Below are 14053 nucleotides of genomic sequence, written 5' to 3' on the forward strand. Positions count from 1 at the left end.
TGGGTTAGTGGCTTTTACGGATAACGGCTTAAGTGTTAGCTTTTAACTCTACCATTTCCTTACATTTCCTTTGTAAATACTTTAATCTATTTAGGTCATTTAGATGAGAGGTTCCTCACCACCATTTCCTTTGTAAATATTTCAATGTATTCACATGAGAAGGAAGGCTTGCCCGGTTGCCAAGAACTGTCGCCTCGATACTATTTTCTTTGAAAATATTTCAATGTATTCACATTCGAAAAAAGGCTTGCCCGGTTGCCGAGAACCGTCGCCTCATTATCATTTTCTTCGTAAATGTTTCAATATTTAAAACTATAAAGCCACGTTTAAACGTCAAATTTACTTTCCTTTAAGAGTTATCTCGATGAATCAGAGGTTTTGTTTGATTCGTTGCGAGATTACAAGAATTACGGTTCACAGTTTTTTTGCGGCTTAAGAGGAATTGAGGAATTTCATAATATATTTCAATGTAATCACATGAGAAGGAAGGTTTGCCCGGTTGCCGAGATCTCTGGTGAGAACATTGACAGTTTTCCATTATTAACGCGTGACAATCCTTCGTCCTGGAGAATGCGTGACTTACGAACAATGGTGTGGATAGTTTAGCAATTACAATTTCAGCTGAATAATAATTATCTTTTGTTCATTAAAGGGGAAGTATCACGGGAATCCGTGTGCTATATCAAAAACTCCAAAACGCTCTTTTTTTTTATCAACAGAAACCTAAAAGTATTGTTCAAATTTGTTATTGATTGTCACCCCATTGTACTACGACAACTATCGATGAGTGTCTCTGGCCACAGATGGACTTGGTTATAATGGACCGCAACTTGAGAAAAGTTAGGATAACAATTTTCAAGTCCTCGCGTTTTCCTTTCCAAAATGCGCTAGAGCAGGTCTTGAGTTGTTCCTTTCAAGAATCCAGTTGATTTCTCAGTTGTTGATTTTCTAAATTTATTTCGCGTAACTAAGTGAAGGCCGATGTCGAATCATTTCCACGATAAAAAGGACAAAATTCCCGTGATACTTCTCCCTTGGGACAGTGACTAGAATGCTTAGGTTTCGATTTTCAGTTGCTGTGGGCCTTTTTCTAAATGGCGGCCGATTTGTTGTTGTTTTTAAAAATACATGTTAATTTAAGCCCTACTAACCTCATTTTTGAGTAAAAATTCCATTGAACTTGACACATGCTAACGAAGCTAGTAAGGCTAATTTTCATAAAAATAAAAGAATAACTTATCGGCCACCATTGATGAAAAAGGTCTATTGGCGCAAGTCTCGCGAACGTCTTCGTCTTCGAAATATTCGTTCGTTTTAGTTCTTACAAGCCACAGAGATACACTCTTCAGGTACAATGTTATTTTCAGTTCGTCATTTTAATTTTCTGATCGTGTTTTATCGATTTATTGTTATAGATTTTCAGTCTTATTTTCTTATTTCCGAAGCTTAATTTGAGAAACAATTAGCACAATGTGTAGCAAACTTGGATTTTTTTAACCATTGCTGACACTTGTCAATATTTATTATAATATCAATCCTACTCGTTACACAATTACAAGTGTATCGGATCGCCGTGATAGCTACGTGCTCACGAACTTTCTGTTCACCGTTTATTGTACTGTATTTTCATTTAGAATAGGCCTTATCACGGTTTTCGACGCCATTTTGACGGGTAGGCAAACAGGCTTGAAATAACAGTGTTTGTATGGAAATCCGATGTCAAATAATTTTCATAAAACATCGCTTCTGAAAAATTCATGAATTGAAAACTTTTGGCACTAGGGAAAGGATTTTAAGGACAAAATCGGGGGGATGTAGCTGCGACAGAAAGCGTCCATTCGTGTTTTGAACTTTCCATACATTTGTCTGTATAGCAAACCAGCCGTGAGCTGCTACTAAAAAATAGTTCGCGGGAAAAAATACAGGGAAATGTATGGAAAGTTCAAAACACGACTGGACGCTTTCTGGCACAGCTACATCCCTCCAATTTTGTTCTTAAAATCCTTTTCCTAGTGCCAAAAGTTTCCAATTCATGAATTTTTCAGAAGCGATGTTTTATGAAAATTATTTGACATCAGATTTCCATACAAACACTGTTCAAGCCTGTTTGCCTACCGTCAAAATGGCGTCGAAAACCGTGATAAGGCCTATTCGTCTTAGGACAATGATGATAAAGGAAATCTCCGCTGGTCTGATAAGTTTCGTCGCCTTTTTGTACCAGTTTTGGTGTCTGTAAATATTTCAGTGTGTTCACATGAGAAGGCGGCCTAGCTCAGTTGCCGAGATCTCGGTAACTGGGCTGGAAATGGGGAGCCTAAGCACAGACGTTCGTGAGCCACGAACGGCAACCGGAAGTCGAATGTTTCCTTTTTGGCGAGTTTTTGCTCCTCACAACGGACGGGAAAAGTTCTTGTTGGATGTCTGTGGCTTCACGTTACAAACGTGATGGCGTCAAAACGCTCCAAAAAGGAAAAAATTCGACTTCCGGTTGCCGTCCGTCGCTCACCCATGTCTCCCTTATATGAACGCTCCACCACCGGAGCCCGGTTACCCGGACGACTCAAAAATGGCCCTCGACGCTGATAAAAAAAAAAGTTCAGTCCCTGGAATTAAGAGCTGCGAGCGGAGATGAAAAAACTTTTACGTGGACGATGCATCTATGTTCGTGCATGTAGTTGCGTCACAGTTGCCAATTGCCCATTTTACAGTTGCGTGACCTGGCCTTGGATTTCGATTGGAAGCGAAGCTGGGTGACTTTGTTTTGATACAAACATCACTGCTTTTCATATGAAAATGCAAACTAGTTAGCATAAGAACAGCATGATCTACATATGAAAAGCAGTGAGGTTTGTTTCAAAACAAGGTCACCCCAAGCCTCGCTTACAATCCAAGGCCAGGTCACTAAGCACACAACTGCAAAAAAAAAAAAAACAAAAAAAAACAAACAAACAAACAAACAAAAAAAAGGGCTATTGCCAATGATGATTTCGACAAACGTTCAAAGGAAGAGAATTTCCAAGTGGAGAAACGCGCCTTTTTTGTCTCGGTAACCTGTTCGCGAGCGGTTGCGGAAAACTCTTCTAAAACAAAAAAGCACGGTAATCGGCAAAGAAAAAAAAACCCTCAAAAACAATCACGCGGTTGGCACTAAACTTTACCAAAAAACTCCCCCAAATAAACCGTCTCAACCCAAAAACATCTTACACACGCGACAATAGTACGCGTAACTTACTTACCAAACTGTAAATGCTTACGATAATTCAAATGTCTCTATGCGTGCCCGCACTCTATCCGCACGCACGCCAGTTCGTTTTCTGTCTTCTTAACAGTAACCGGACTGAAATTTCCCATATGAACAGAAGACAAAATTTGTCTCCTTCTCCGTTTAGCAGCGAGTAGCTCGACAATTGAGAATTTCACCCTCTGCCGGTTTAACATACTTTCCTTGTTCAGGCGACCCATGCTATTTTTATCCTCATCAGACGTACTTACAGACGCCAGGAGCCCGCTGACTCTCATTCCTGTCGGCTCTCCACTTACATTAGGTTTTGATTTCCATTTTTGCAGTCTTAAGATGCCAACGACAGATTAATTGCGCGTGCATTAGGATTAGTGATTTGCATTTCCGACAGCTCCCATCTTCATAATATTTACCCGGCAAGATTTATTAGGAGGCATACTCCGACATCTCCATCCGTGATCCTCCTCACAAAGAGACGTGTGTTCACACGAATTTCCTTGCTAATGAATCCCGCAGAAGCCTTTAGATCCAAAACACAGAGGTCAAGCGAGAATTATACGCCGCCTGCGACTGCTTGCTCTGTTTTGGTCCAAGCTGAGGGAGGTTGTGTCTTCGCAGCGTTAAAAGACATCAAAGTGGACGAACCTGATAGCGCATGGGCATGGTTTATCTGCGTCCTTGGCTTAACATCCAGTGTAATAATCCTTGGACTTGTGTTTAGTTTTGGTGTGCTAAATCCTGTCTTCATAGAAGAGTTCCATGAAGGGAAAGCGCGCACAGGTAATAAATGATTTTCGTGTATACCCAGTGTGCAACAAACAGACTAGGGACGAGGTACTCAGCACAGGGATTGTAATTAAAATCTGCAATACCAAAGCAGTAAACCTGGTCCGGGGAAAAATGGTTCTGGAATAGACGACTGGACACGGAATCGTATAATCTTTAATTTTAGTTTTATTCGATCTGTAAGAATACATAATTCTTGAGAAACGTAATAGCGAGCGATTCATGAAAATTGCATGCGAGAAATATAAAATTGCAACACTCAAAATCCAATCGGTTACAAAACATATAGCTTCGTTATCCAGTCAAAATATTTCGGTGAAAAGCAAAAATCTGTCAGCAGAACAGAACATTTCTCTCTTTGCACGCATTCTTGTAAAAACTCATGTCATGTGCCGTCATGTGAACTCAAAGGTCAATTTTTAGTTAGCTATTACGTCATTGACTGTCAATCACGCAATTAATTACTAAATCAAATGTCAAGCAACGAATTAATTAGCCTCCCACGCAGACGTTCTTAGGGGTTCGTCACGCGTTCCTGCCCCACGAACTGTCTGCTGAAACGAACAGCCACTTCCGTTCGTCGACCAGGGACCAATCAGGAGCCGTTTCCCAATTTTGGGTAAACTCGTGTTTGATATTAAAAATATTACCCGAGGGATGGCGGACTTAAATGTTGTTTTTGGTCATGTGTGCCAAACGTTTGGTATAAGGGAGTTGAATGCGTATCAAAGAGAAGTCATAGTGCAATTTGCGCAGAAGAAAACCTGTACGTTCGTAAACCTTCCAACTGTTTATGGAAAGTCACTTATTTATCAAGCTCTGGCGTTTGTTTACAATTCAATTCTTGAAGCTGCTGGTCACTGATTGTCGTTGTGGTTTCGCCGATTGTAAATCTTATGAAAGACCAGGTAGACAAACTGGCAAATCTTGGAATTCTTGCCGCTTCTCTCAGTGAAATCACTGAAGAAAATGCAAAGGGTTTTGTGGAAGGAAAAATTTCAATCGTGTATGCACGTCCGGAAGCGTGGTTGAAAAATATCTCCACTGGTGATGATTTTAATTGTTTCGTAGTATGTGATTGGCTTTACTTGTCATAATGAGTCAATGCTGATTGGTCTGTTCAGACAAAGGCAATTTGCCGACGAACGGAAGTGGCTGTTCGTTTCAGCAGACGTTCGTGGGGCAGGAACGCGTGACGAACCCCTAAGAACGTCTGCGTGGGAGGCTACGAATTAATAAAAGGAAATACTAATTTTCATTCGGTCAATGAAACAAAACCGATGAGTGTTGCCGGTTCTCTTGTAGGCCAAATGCAAAATATAGACGACAGATTAATCCTATATCGGAGGAGGTCACGAAAATGGCTAGAACAACTGAAATTATAAGTATGCATTTTACAGATTTTAAACAGTTGTTGTTTTCGTTTACGCATGACTTGAATGACTAAAGCACGAGAGGTGCTTTTTTGGGTGTACAAAGTACCTTTATATCCCGGGGGGGGGGGGGGGGGCGGGACTCCCATATGGAACAGACGGGGATGCTTGTTGGAAATTTTGAATTCAACCCCTAAAGGAGACCATCTGGGCGTGGCTCAAGCTTTTTGTGACCCCTAAAGGAGACCAATCTGGGCGTAGCTTAAGCAAATTTTGACCCCTAATGCGGTAAACAAAACAAGTTAAAAAGAAAATTTGACTTCTGTTTCTCTTCGCGTAATTCTGTGTTTCTTCAAGGAACCCTAAACGAGACCGTGGCGGCTTGAAATATTGGCACTTTGCCCGGAACACCCTAAGCGAGACCAAAATCCAAAATTTACACCCCTAAGCGAGACGACGAGCATCCCCGTCTGTTTCATATGGGAGTCCCCCCCCGCCCCTCGGGCTTTATATTCTCCTTAATTTTCGCGGGTTCTTAATTCGCGATTTTAAAAAATCCGCGTACTTGAAGACCCGCGAAAAATAACGACCGCGAACTTTGATCTCGCGAAATGTACCGGACATAAGAAAATCATGTATTTGTGTTTTCAAGGGTCCTAAACAATTTTTAACACAAGGTGTTAGTACAAGGAGCTATCATCTATCAACTTTAGATGTTAATCAGTGTCAAGATTCGCCTCAAGTTCTTCTTCGGCATCTGAGTAATCATCTTCGCACAGTTTCTCCGATACATCCTAAACTTGTACAGTCGTCAAATTGACCATCCTGTCCCGGCTCCTTGTAGTGTGTAGTTACGCGCGTCTTATATCTTTCCATTATTGCCCTGCTCCTTTGTGTATCGTCCATTTCAACCATCTCAGCAGTGATATTGGAGGCGCCACATCGCTTAAGGGTGGCATCGCCCAACTATTAGATGAATCGTTTAGTCTTCCCCCTGAGAATCCAGTTGAAGAGACTGAAGGTTCTATTGAGATCTCCTAGATAGGACATGTAACGATACTCTCGATTCTCGATAATGACTCGGAAGAACAAGAAGACTTTTTTTTTCTTACTGTAAGACTGACTTTTAGAGGAATACAGCTGCCGCTAAGGGACAGCATATTGGTTTTGTTTCGTTTGTTGATTAACGTACAATTTTTGTAAAAAAGAAAAAATAAAGTCACTTAATAGTCAATTTGGCGAAATTAAATTCCCTGCAAACACTGACAATTTTTCTCCGCGATCGCGAAATGTGCCGAGAAAATTTTCGCGAAATTTAAGTCCCGCGAAAATAAAGGAGAATAAGGTAGCTCAAAATGAGAAAAATAGTGTCCGGGAGACTGGAAACCAGTTTAGCGTTTGATAAAATGCAACACAGAACAAGTCACCTGATATTTATCGGTAAAATTTTCGTGTTCAATGTCCTATTCTCTCAGTTCTCTACCTAATAAATGGGCTTCAGCTCTCGTCGACATCAGGGCTATCACTATTTGAATATCCATTCTAGAAACAACCTAATCTCGTACCCAGATCTCCCACGCTCACATTTCGACATTCCCGAACCAACTGAGATCAGGGTACGAGATTAGAAACAACCCATTTTACCGCCGTCTCAATGCAGCCACCATCCCTCTCCCCACCCCTTTCAATATTAGAACAGACAAAACCTTCAAAACTCAGGGATGCCAATGGTCAAAATATCGGTCAGCTCATCTATGGGAAAAGTAGGTCTTCAAAGTTCAGAATCAGTGTTAAGGTAAGAATGGCATTGTCATACACCACTTATACTGCTATGTTTGAGTCCGGTTGTAAGTTCAAACTGAGAAAACAAGTTCAAGTTTTGTTCAAAATCCATGATAAATAAGTCCCGCACACCGCTTTTGTTTCTTAATTATTCATTTTTGGACTCTCTTTGTTCGCAGCGTGGGTTGGATCATTGTGCATGTCTTGTGCGTCGTTTTTTGGACCACTGTCAGCAAAATTGTGCGACCGTTTTGGCTCCCGCGCCGTAAGCATAAGCGGTGCTTTGACGTGCATCACCAGCCTATTAGCAAGCTCGCAAGTGCCCCGTCTGTGGATGCTCTACATAACTTACAGCTGTTCATTTGGATTCGGAGCCAGCTGTATCCATACAGCCATATTTTTAGTAGTGTCAGCGTCATTTCTGAAGAGGCGGTCTTTGGCCACGGGGACTTTGGTAGCGGGTCACGCGGCGGGCATTATGATAGTCAGTCCGCTTCTACAGGCTTTACTTTCGCGACTCGGTTGGAGAAGGACATTTCTTTTGTGGGCAGGTGTGGTGTCACCCATCTGTGTCTTCGGGTTCGTGTTTAAGAGCAACGTCCAAAACGAACTTCGAAATGAAAAGGGAATCAAACGTGAAAGAAGGGATGGTCACTCGAAGGCGTTTTCTCTCTGGAGGCATCCGCCATTTCTGGTATTCGCAACATCGACTGCTGTTTTATATCTTGGACATCAAATACCTCAACTTCACATGGTGAGATAAGGCTTCAGGATAGGCTCAATTTCTGCCTTTCTCCCTCTCCTCGCAGGTATTCCTTTCCAAAAAGAGATCTTTCGGGAAGAAGCACGGGCTATTTCCCACGAGCAGGGGATGATAACGATCGAGCCTAGCCTGAAGTATGTTAAGCAACGGCATTATAACCCGAAACAGGAAGATAATTCGCATGATGTGTTTTTTGTTCAAAGAGCTGCTAATTTTATCCACTGGATAGGTCGGTATCCCGCAGATCGGCATTTTCCCGATAGTCCTATAATTTTTGGATAGAGTACAAGCGTATGTAAAATTTAAGTGTGGGATTGTGTGGAAAACTTGCCAAAAGCGTTAGTTGGAGTACATTTGCTCCGCTGGATAGTGACTTATCCAGTGGATAAAGTCATCCGCTCTTTGAACAACTGGGCCCAGATGGTATGGAACAGTTCTTATTCCATACCATAAAATTGAATGTAGTATCTCCCACCATATTAACCGAGAGATCAAATTCGTAACCGGAGAGGAGGAAGGAGGATGACAGACGTATGCGCGGGAGGGGAGGGGGGGGGGAAGGGGTGGGGGCTTTATATTTAAGGGAATAGTTAGCATATGATTTATTGACTACTAGGTCGTTAGAGTCCTAGGATCACCGCGACTCCCATATTTGAGAGGGTGACATACGAAAGGTTAGTCAAACATACTGATTGGTGATTCGTTTGTTTCTCTTTGAAAGGCAAGTTACTGCAAGGATCTTGGCATCGAAGCAGCCGATGCAGCGCGGTTGTACCTGGGATTTGGTATCGCTTCGGTCATAGCCAGGCTGCTGATCGGCAAATTATGCGACTCCAACACACTTTACGCTCAGCATATTTTCCAGGTACCAGCTAAAATGTCCGTAGACTGCCAAATAATCGTATTTTTGTTTTGGTCTGTCAACGAATGTGCGCGCTCTTCAAACAAAAGGTCTGGAACGAGTGTATATACGGAGAGCTTTTGAGGTGCCCGCGCGATCCACGCTTGTCTTAAACGAATACAACGACTGTTTTGCAATCTCACATGTTACAGTAGAGGTGTACCGCTGAAGGAAAGCTACTAAATATTACTTTCTGTCATATCTTTTATGTCCCTTCTGCAATTAGGCAGCAGGGTTTGTCATGGGTGCCGCGACATTGCTGTGTCCTCTGAGTTCCAACAGCTACATTCTTCTCATGGTGTACTTCGTCACCTTTGGTTTTGCAGAGGGGTCATCAGCCACACCCATTAACTACCTTATATTGACCTGTGTACCCGACCATGCGCGCTCCAAGTCCTTTGGCTTCTGGCAGTTTTTTATATCTCTCACAATGGCTATTGGCCCACCATTTGCAGGTACGAGGTTTGAACATCGAAATAATACCAAATGGCTCCTTTAATTTCCCCAACCCAAACCCTTAGGAACAACTGGATATGAGGATAAGTTTTAGAAACTGTGGTGCCGGGTCGCTGTGGAGCAGAAACGAATGTTTGGTCTATCAACAGAGTTGATAAGTAAAGGTAAATTGGCCACCGTTAAGTTTAGTTATCAACTCTGAAGATAAGCCAAACATTCGTTCCTGGGGTACAACGTCCGAGGAATGGAGCACGGAGGGCAGAGGGGTGCAATCCTCTCCATTCCAAAATGTATGGTTTGAAGCCTGTTCGCTGTAAGCATAAAAGAGTGACACTTTGTCTGAGTTAGGGCGAATGGCTTGGCTTCAATTTAAGACTTAAACGGGGAAATTAAATAGTTCAAAATCTCATGAATAGTTAACGAAACTAAAAAGTCAAACATTTTGATAGATGCATCTTCAGTCAGTGACACAGGGGTACTTGCAAAGAGAGAAACCAGGTGCTACCAACTGGAGTCAAACCTATGACCTTACGATTACTAGTTTGGATGCTCTACCACAAAGCATGGGAGACTAATGGGAGCTGTCCTGCATACTGCTAGGATTTGAACCTTGATGAGTGGCATATGTGAAAAAAATGTGATATGTGAAATTAGGATTTTGTTTTCCGCGTATGCCTATGGCACTGACTGAAAAATACATCTATCATTGACATTTTTTCACCAGGTTTAAAACATATCAACAAATTGAAAACTTTCTCATCATACATTTTGTTCTAAAATATGTTACATTTTTCGTGCTTTGGGCGGCTTATGATCGTCCCATCAAAAATCTGTGTAGTTCATCTCACGGGATCCTGCAAATTTACGTAACATTCCGCGTTGAAACATTATAAAGTATTGGGTTTATACTACAGAGATAAGTGTTGAACACTCAGTAAGACACTCGCAGAGAAATAGGTACCGGAGTGTCTTCTTAGGTTTTGTTGAAGCCTTCTCTAAGGATTTAACTGACAACCTAACTACACCTTCAACTCAACATGACTCCAACTAAGTTTTTTTTTTTTTTTTTTTTTTTTTTTTTTTTTTTTTTTTTGACTTAAGGACGGTGCCCACTAATACCGGAGTATTTTTGCGCGGTTTACGACTATGTGGAAAAAGCAGACCTTAGCAAGGACTATTGAAATCCAAAAAGAAAATTGGGGGGTAACCACGCGTTTTTCGAGACAATTAAGCAACAATTATTCTAAAAAGCAGTAAAATACTGTAAGCAATGTATGGTGTTTTTCCCAAATTGAAACTTATCTCTAAAGAATGCATGGTTTCCCCCAGTTTTCTTTTTGGATACCAAGAGCACTTGCTACGGTTCTGCTTTCTCCGCATAGTTTTAAACCGCGCAAAAATATCCCTGTATTAGTAGGCACCACCTATAGGAAACCCGAGTATCTCCAGATGCGCAGAACGTATGTGTAGTAACAAAAGTAGGCACCGTCTCTAAGATGATGTTGGTTTTTTCTCCAGGTTTTATTGCAGATGAGTTAGGTTCATATGTACCTGCCTTCTACATAGCCGGCTCCATCATCATAATCAGCTCTCTCATTGTTTTTGCCTTACGCTGCTTCAAGGAAGAAGATGGACTGTTTTCAGTTAATGAGAAGACTGAGGAGCTGTTTGTCATTGAAAAAGTCACAGTTCTCTAATAAACGCGCCTGCCACCACCTCCCCCCCCCCCCCCACCGGGTGTGGGTAGGGTGCCTGGCAGGCTCCCCCCGGAGCTAGACCCAAATGGTCCCATTTCTCACCTGAAACAAACACCTGAGCCTGTTTTGTGCCTCGAAGATCAACCGAAACCCATTTTTTTTTTCAACCGGCAAGTGAGACCTTTGCATTGTACTTTCTATCAGGAATTTCTCTTCATTTTAGTTACCCTTTGATACTTGGTTACACAGTCCATTTGCGACTCTCTGACTGCAATATCAAAACTCGAAAAGAAATGCTAAAGCTGGTTCATCGTAACAAAGTTTTCCTTGTAAGCTTTTGGACAACTTGGACCTGTTCGTGTGGTCGAAGAGGTTATCAGAAAGTGAGAAAAGTTGGCATAATTTGTCGAGCACACGAGAATATAAACCTCAGGTCACATGCAGACTTGTAGGGATCATCTCGTACCCAGATCCTCTCACTCTTAGGAAGGCAAACATCTTGGTACGAGATTGGCGAAGGAAAATTTGCTCGGGTATGTTCCCTTTTGAAGTTATTACTGAGGCTGGTTGTGAAAGTGTAATCAGATCTGAGATCAAACTGATACATAAGAATAGTACGTGTGTCCTAATGAAGTCTGTCACGACTCCACTAGGCTATGCATTCTATGCAAATACACGAATTCCTAATACAGAAGAATTTTTGGGCAGTTTAATTATGACTGGGGAAAAAGCAGATCTTAGTGCAGGCTATTTAAATGCAAAACGTTTAGGTTGGTTAAGGTTACACGTTGGTCTCTCTGTTTAAGGCCATTTTGTAGTTATTTTTATTTATTTATTTATTTTATTTTTATTTTGCTTAGATTTACTTTCTTATCCACCCGAGTACAAATTGAGTTCATATGATTTCCAATATACTTATTTTTTTCTTATCTATTTAGCTTTTAAAAGCACCCTTCTGTAAACCACCTTAATAAAGATCAGCATCAAAATGTTTATTTGAGTCATTTACAGTGTCTTTCATTAGTACTGCAGTGCTAAACACTTTGACGCTTAAACATATAATTAACAATTATTTCACGAGCGCGCGTTGGATATGAGATGATAGATAGCCAACGAGGCGCGCAGCGCCGAGTTGGCTATAATCATCTCATATCCAACAAGCGCGAGTGGAATAATTGTTTTATTAAAAAAACAATCAAGAAACATTGCTAGATCTTGTTGATTTCGCTTTGCAAGAACAATTAGAAGACAATGCAATGGTCTCTATTTCTCGGGCATGGTATAATGACTCATATACCATGGCCGCTAAGCCAATCAAATCGCTCGAATTGCATTATACAATGATCCAGTTTTTAATAATTATTATTATATGGCTGGCTCCGCGAGCGGGCAAGATGAGTCAAATCCTGCGCTGTGATTGGCTACCCGAGCGGGCAAGATGGAGCTATCTTGCCCGCTCGGGATTACCCGTTGCCCGTCCGCTTGACATCGAAAGTTTAATCCCAACAACATTGCAATCTTTTCTTCGATTTTCTCGTTGTTTTGGGGGAAAACGTTCACTAAAAAGTTCGGTAAACTTTCTCAACATTTACCTAAACGAAAGGAAAGACAATGGAATCGTCCTGGTGTAGTGAAAATTTTGTTTCAGCTACAATGAATCGGTGAGTTGCTCTGCGTACGTGTAGTAATTTTAGATAGAATTGATTTTGTAAAACTTATGGTCTCAAGTCGAGTGCCAAATTGATAAGTTCTCTAGGTTTGAAATGACTGTATTTAAATCATAGCGTAGTGGAAGTTGCTTTAAGTGTTTAGAGCAGTTCAGAAAAGTATTTTTTTCAAGTTCGCCGAAGAAGCTCACGTTTTTAATTTAGCCGCGTCTTGCTTGTTGTAAACAACAAAATCTTGTCAAAGTTTCGCCCAGTTTTCCGATTCACCCGGGGTTTTTTTTCGGCTTATGTTTGCATACAATCTCAAAATCTATTGTTTCATTCAAGAATTAATGATTAGAAGCCGAAAACAGTGTAAAAGTCCTGAAAAATGTTTATTATTTACGCCACCCCGCGATCGGCTGAAAATGGCGAGTTTGCGGTATTCTATTCAAATCTTCCCGCTCTTGCGAAAATCCAAATTTTTCGTTCTCAATAATTGTATACTCCCTTTAAGCCATTATAAAGTTAGAGCACTAAGATAATTTAGGATTTCTTGATTTCCACGATTACATGCTAATCCAAAAATGCACTGAAAATAAATCTTGCACCGGCCGGCTATGAAGAAAAATCTTTCCGAGTAGAGCAGTTTCATGTCCTGTTTTGTTTTGTTGTTGCGGTTTTAACTTGAAGGTAAAGCCATATAATAAATCCTTTATTGACCAAGCTTGTTCGGTCAAGATGGCTGGATATTGGCCTCGTTCTTTTTTTGCGTTTTTATGGACCTCGACTTCGTCTCGGTCCATAAAAACGCAAAAAAAGAACTTGGCCAATATCCAGCCATCTTGACCTCACGCTTGGTCAATAACGCATATATATTAGAAATTTTTGTGCTGTATCGCTGTATATTTTCAAGAGTTATCCGGGCTCGTCAAAATACAAACAACCACGTTTCTTATAAGTAGCACTGAAAGAAAATTGTACTGAGGGAAAAAACTGAAACAAGATTAGCGCGCGTTGGAAAACCGGTTTTAACTATACGAAGACCCACCAAACCGGTTTTTTACAGGACAAATAACTGTACAAATATCGCGTCATATTTGAACTCGTTCCGCGCGTTATTCGAACAGAGTTGGATAATAAAGTTGTTTATTTATTTTATTTACGTTTCTGATCAGATTTGCTATTTTCTAAAATGAGGGTGGGACCGACGGCCAGAAGACAATGCATGTGTTTCCAGGCAGGAAATACGACAGTGGAATAGAGAAAAAAAGTTTTCCTTTTTATTTTATGCCACTCATTCGACTCACTTGACCAACCAAGTATTTTTCGTTATCTTATATTCCAGTCATATTTAACATTGGATTCTATTTTTTACTAAAATTACATACAAGTACATTGAACGCTG

General features: G+C 41.0%; 1 protein-coding gene across 1 annotated transcript; it reads left to right on the forward strand.

The window, feature by feature from the left end:
- Nucleotides 1-849: 849 nt before the first annotated feature.
- LOC146483440 (monocarboxylate transporter 13-like) lies at nt 850-11992 on the forward strand. Its single transcript, XM_085105617.1, has 6 exons — nt 850-1349; nt 3568-4021; nt 7362-7936; nt 8667-8810; nt 9073-9301; nt 10821-11992. The coding sequence occupies exons 2-6, from the start codon at nt 3745-3747 to the stop codon at nt 10997-10999; spliced, it is 1404 nt and encodes a 467-aa protein (XP_084961743.1). The 5' UTR covers nt 850-1349; nt 3568-3744; the 3' UTR covers nt 11000-11992.
- Nucleotides 11993-14053: the final 2061 nt, after the last annotated feature.

This window comes from Pavona decussata, unplaced genomic scaffold (assembly GCF_977016875.1).
Source record: "Pavona decussata unplaced genomic scaffold, jaPavDecu1.1 SCAFFOLD_38, whole genome shotgun sequence".
Classification (NCBI taxonomy): Eukaryota; Metazoa; Cnidaria; class Anthozoa; order Scleractinia; family Agariciidae; genus Pavona; species Pavona decussata.

What these genes read in the sequence shown, in the direction of transcription:
- LOC146483440 (XM_085105617.1), top strand. Translation starts at nt 3,745, where the DNA reads ATGAATCCCGCAGAAGCCTTTAGATCCAAAACACAGAGGTCAAGCGAG. An exon ending in TGAAGGGAAAGCGCGCACAG is followed by an intron (nt 4,022 to 7,361) that starts GTAATAAATGAT and finishes CTTTGTTCGCAG; the next exon opens with CGTGGGTTGGATCATTGTGC. An exon ending in ACGCTCAGCATATTTTCCAG is followed by an intron (nt 8,811 to 9,072) that starts GTACCAGCTAAA and finishes TTCTGCAATTAG; the next exon opens with GCAGCAGGGTTTGTCATGGG.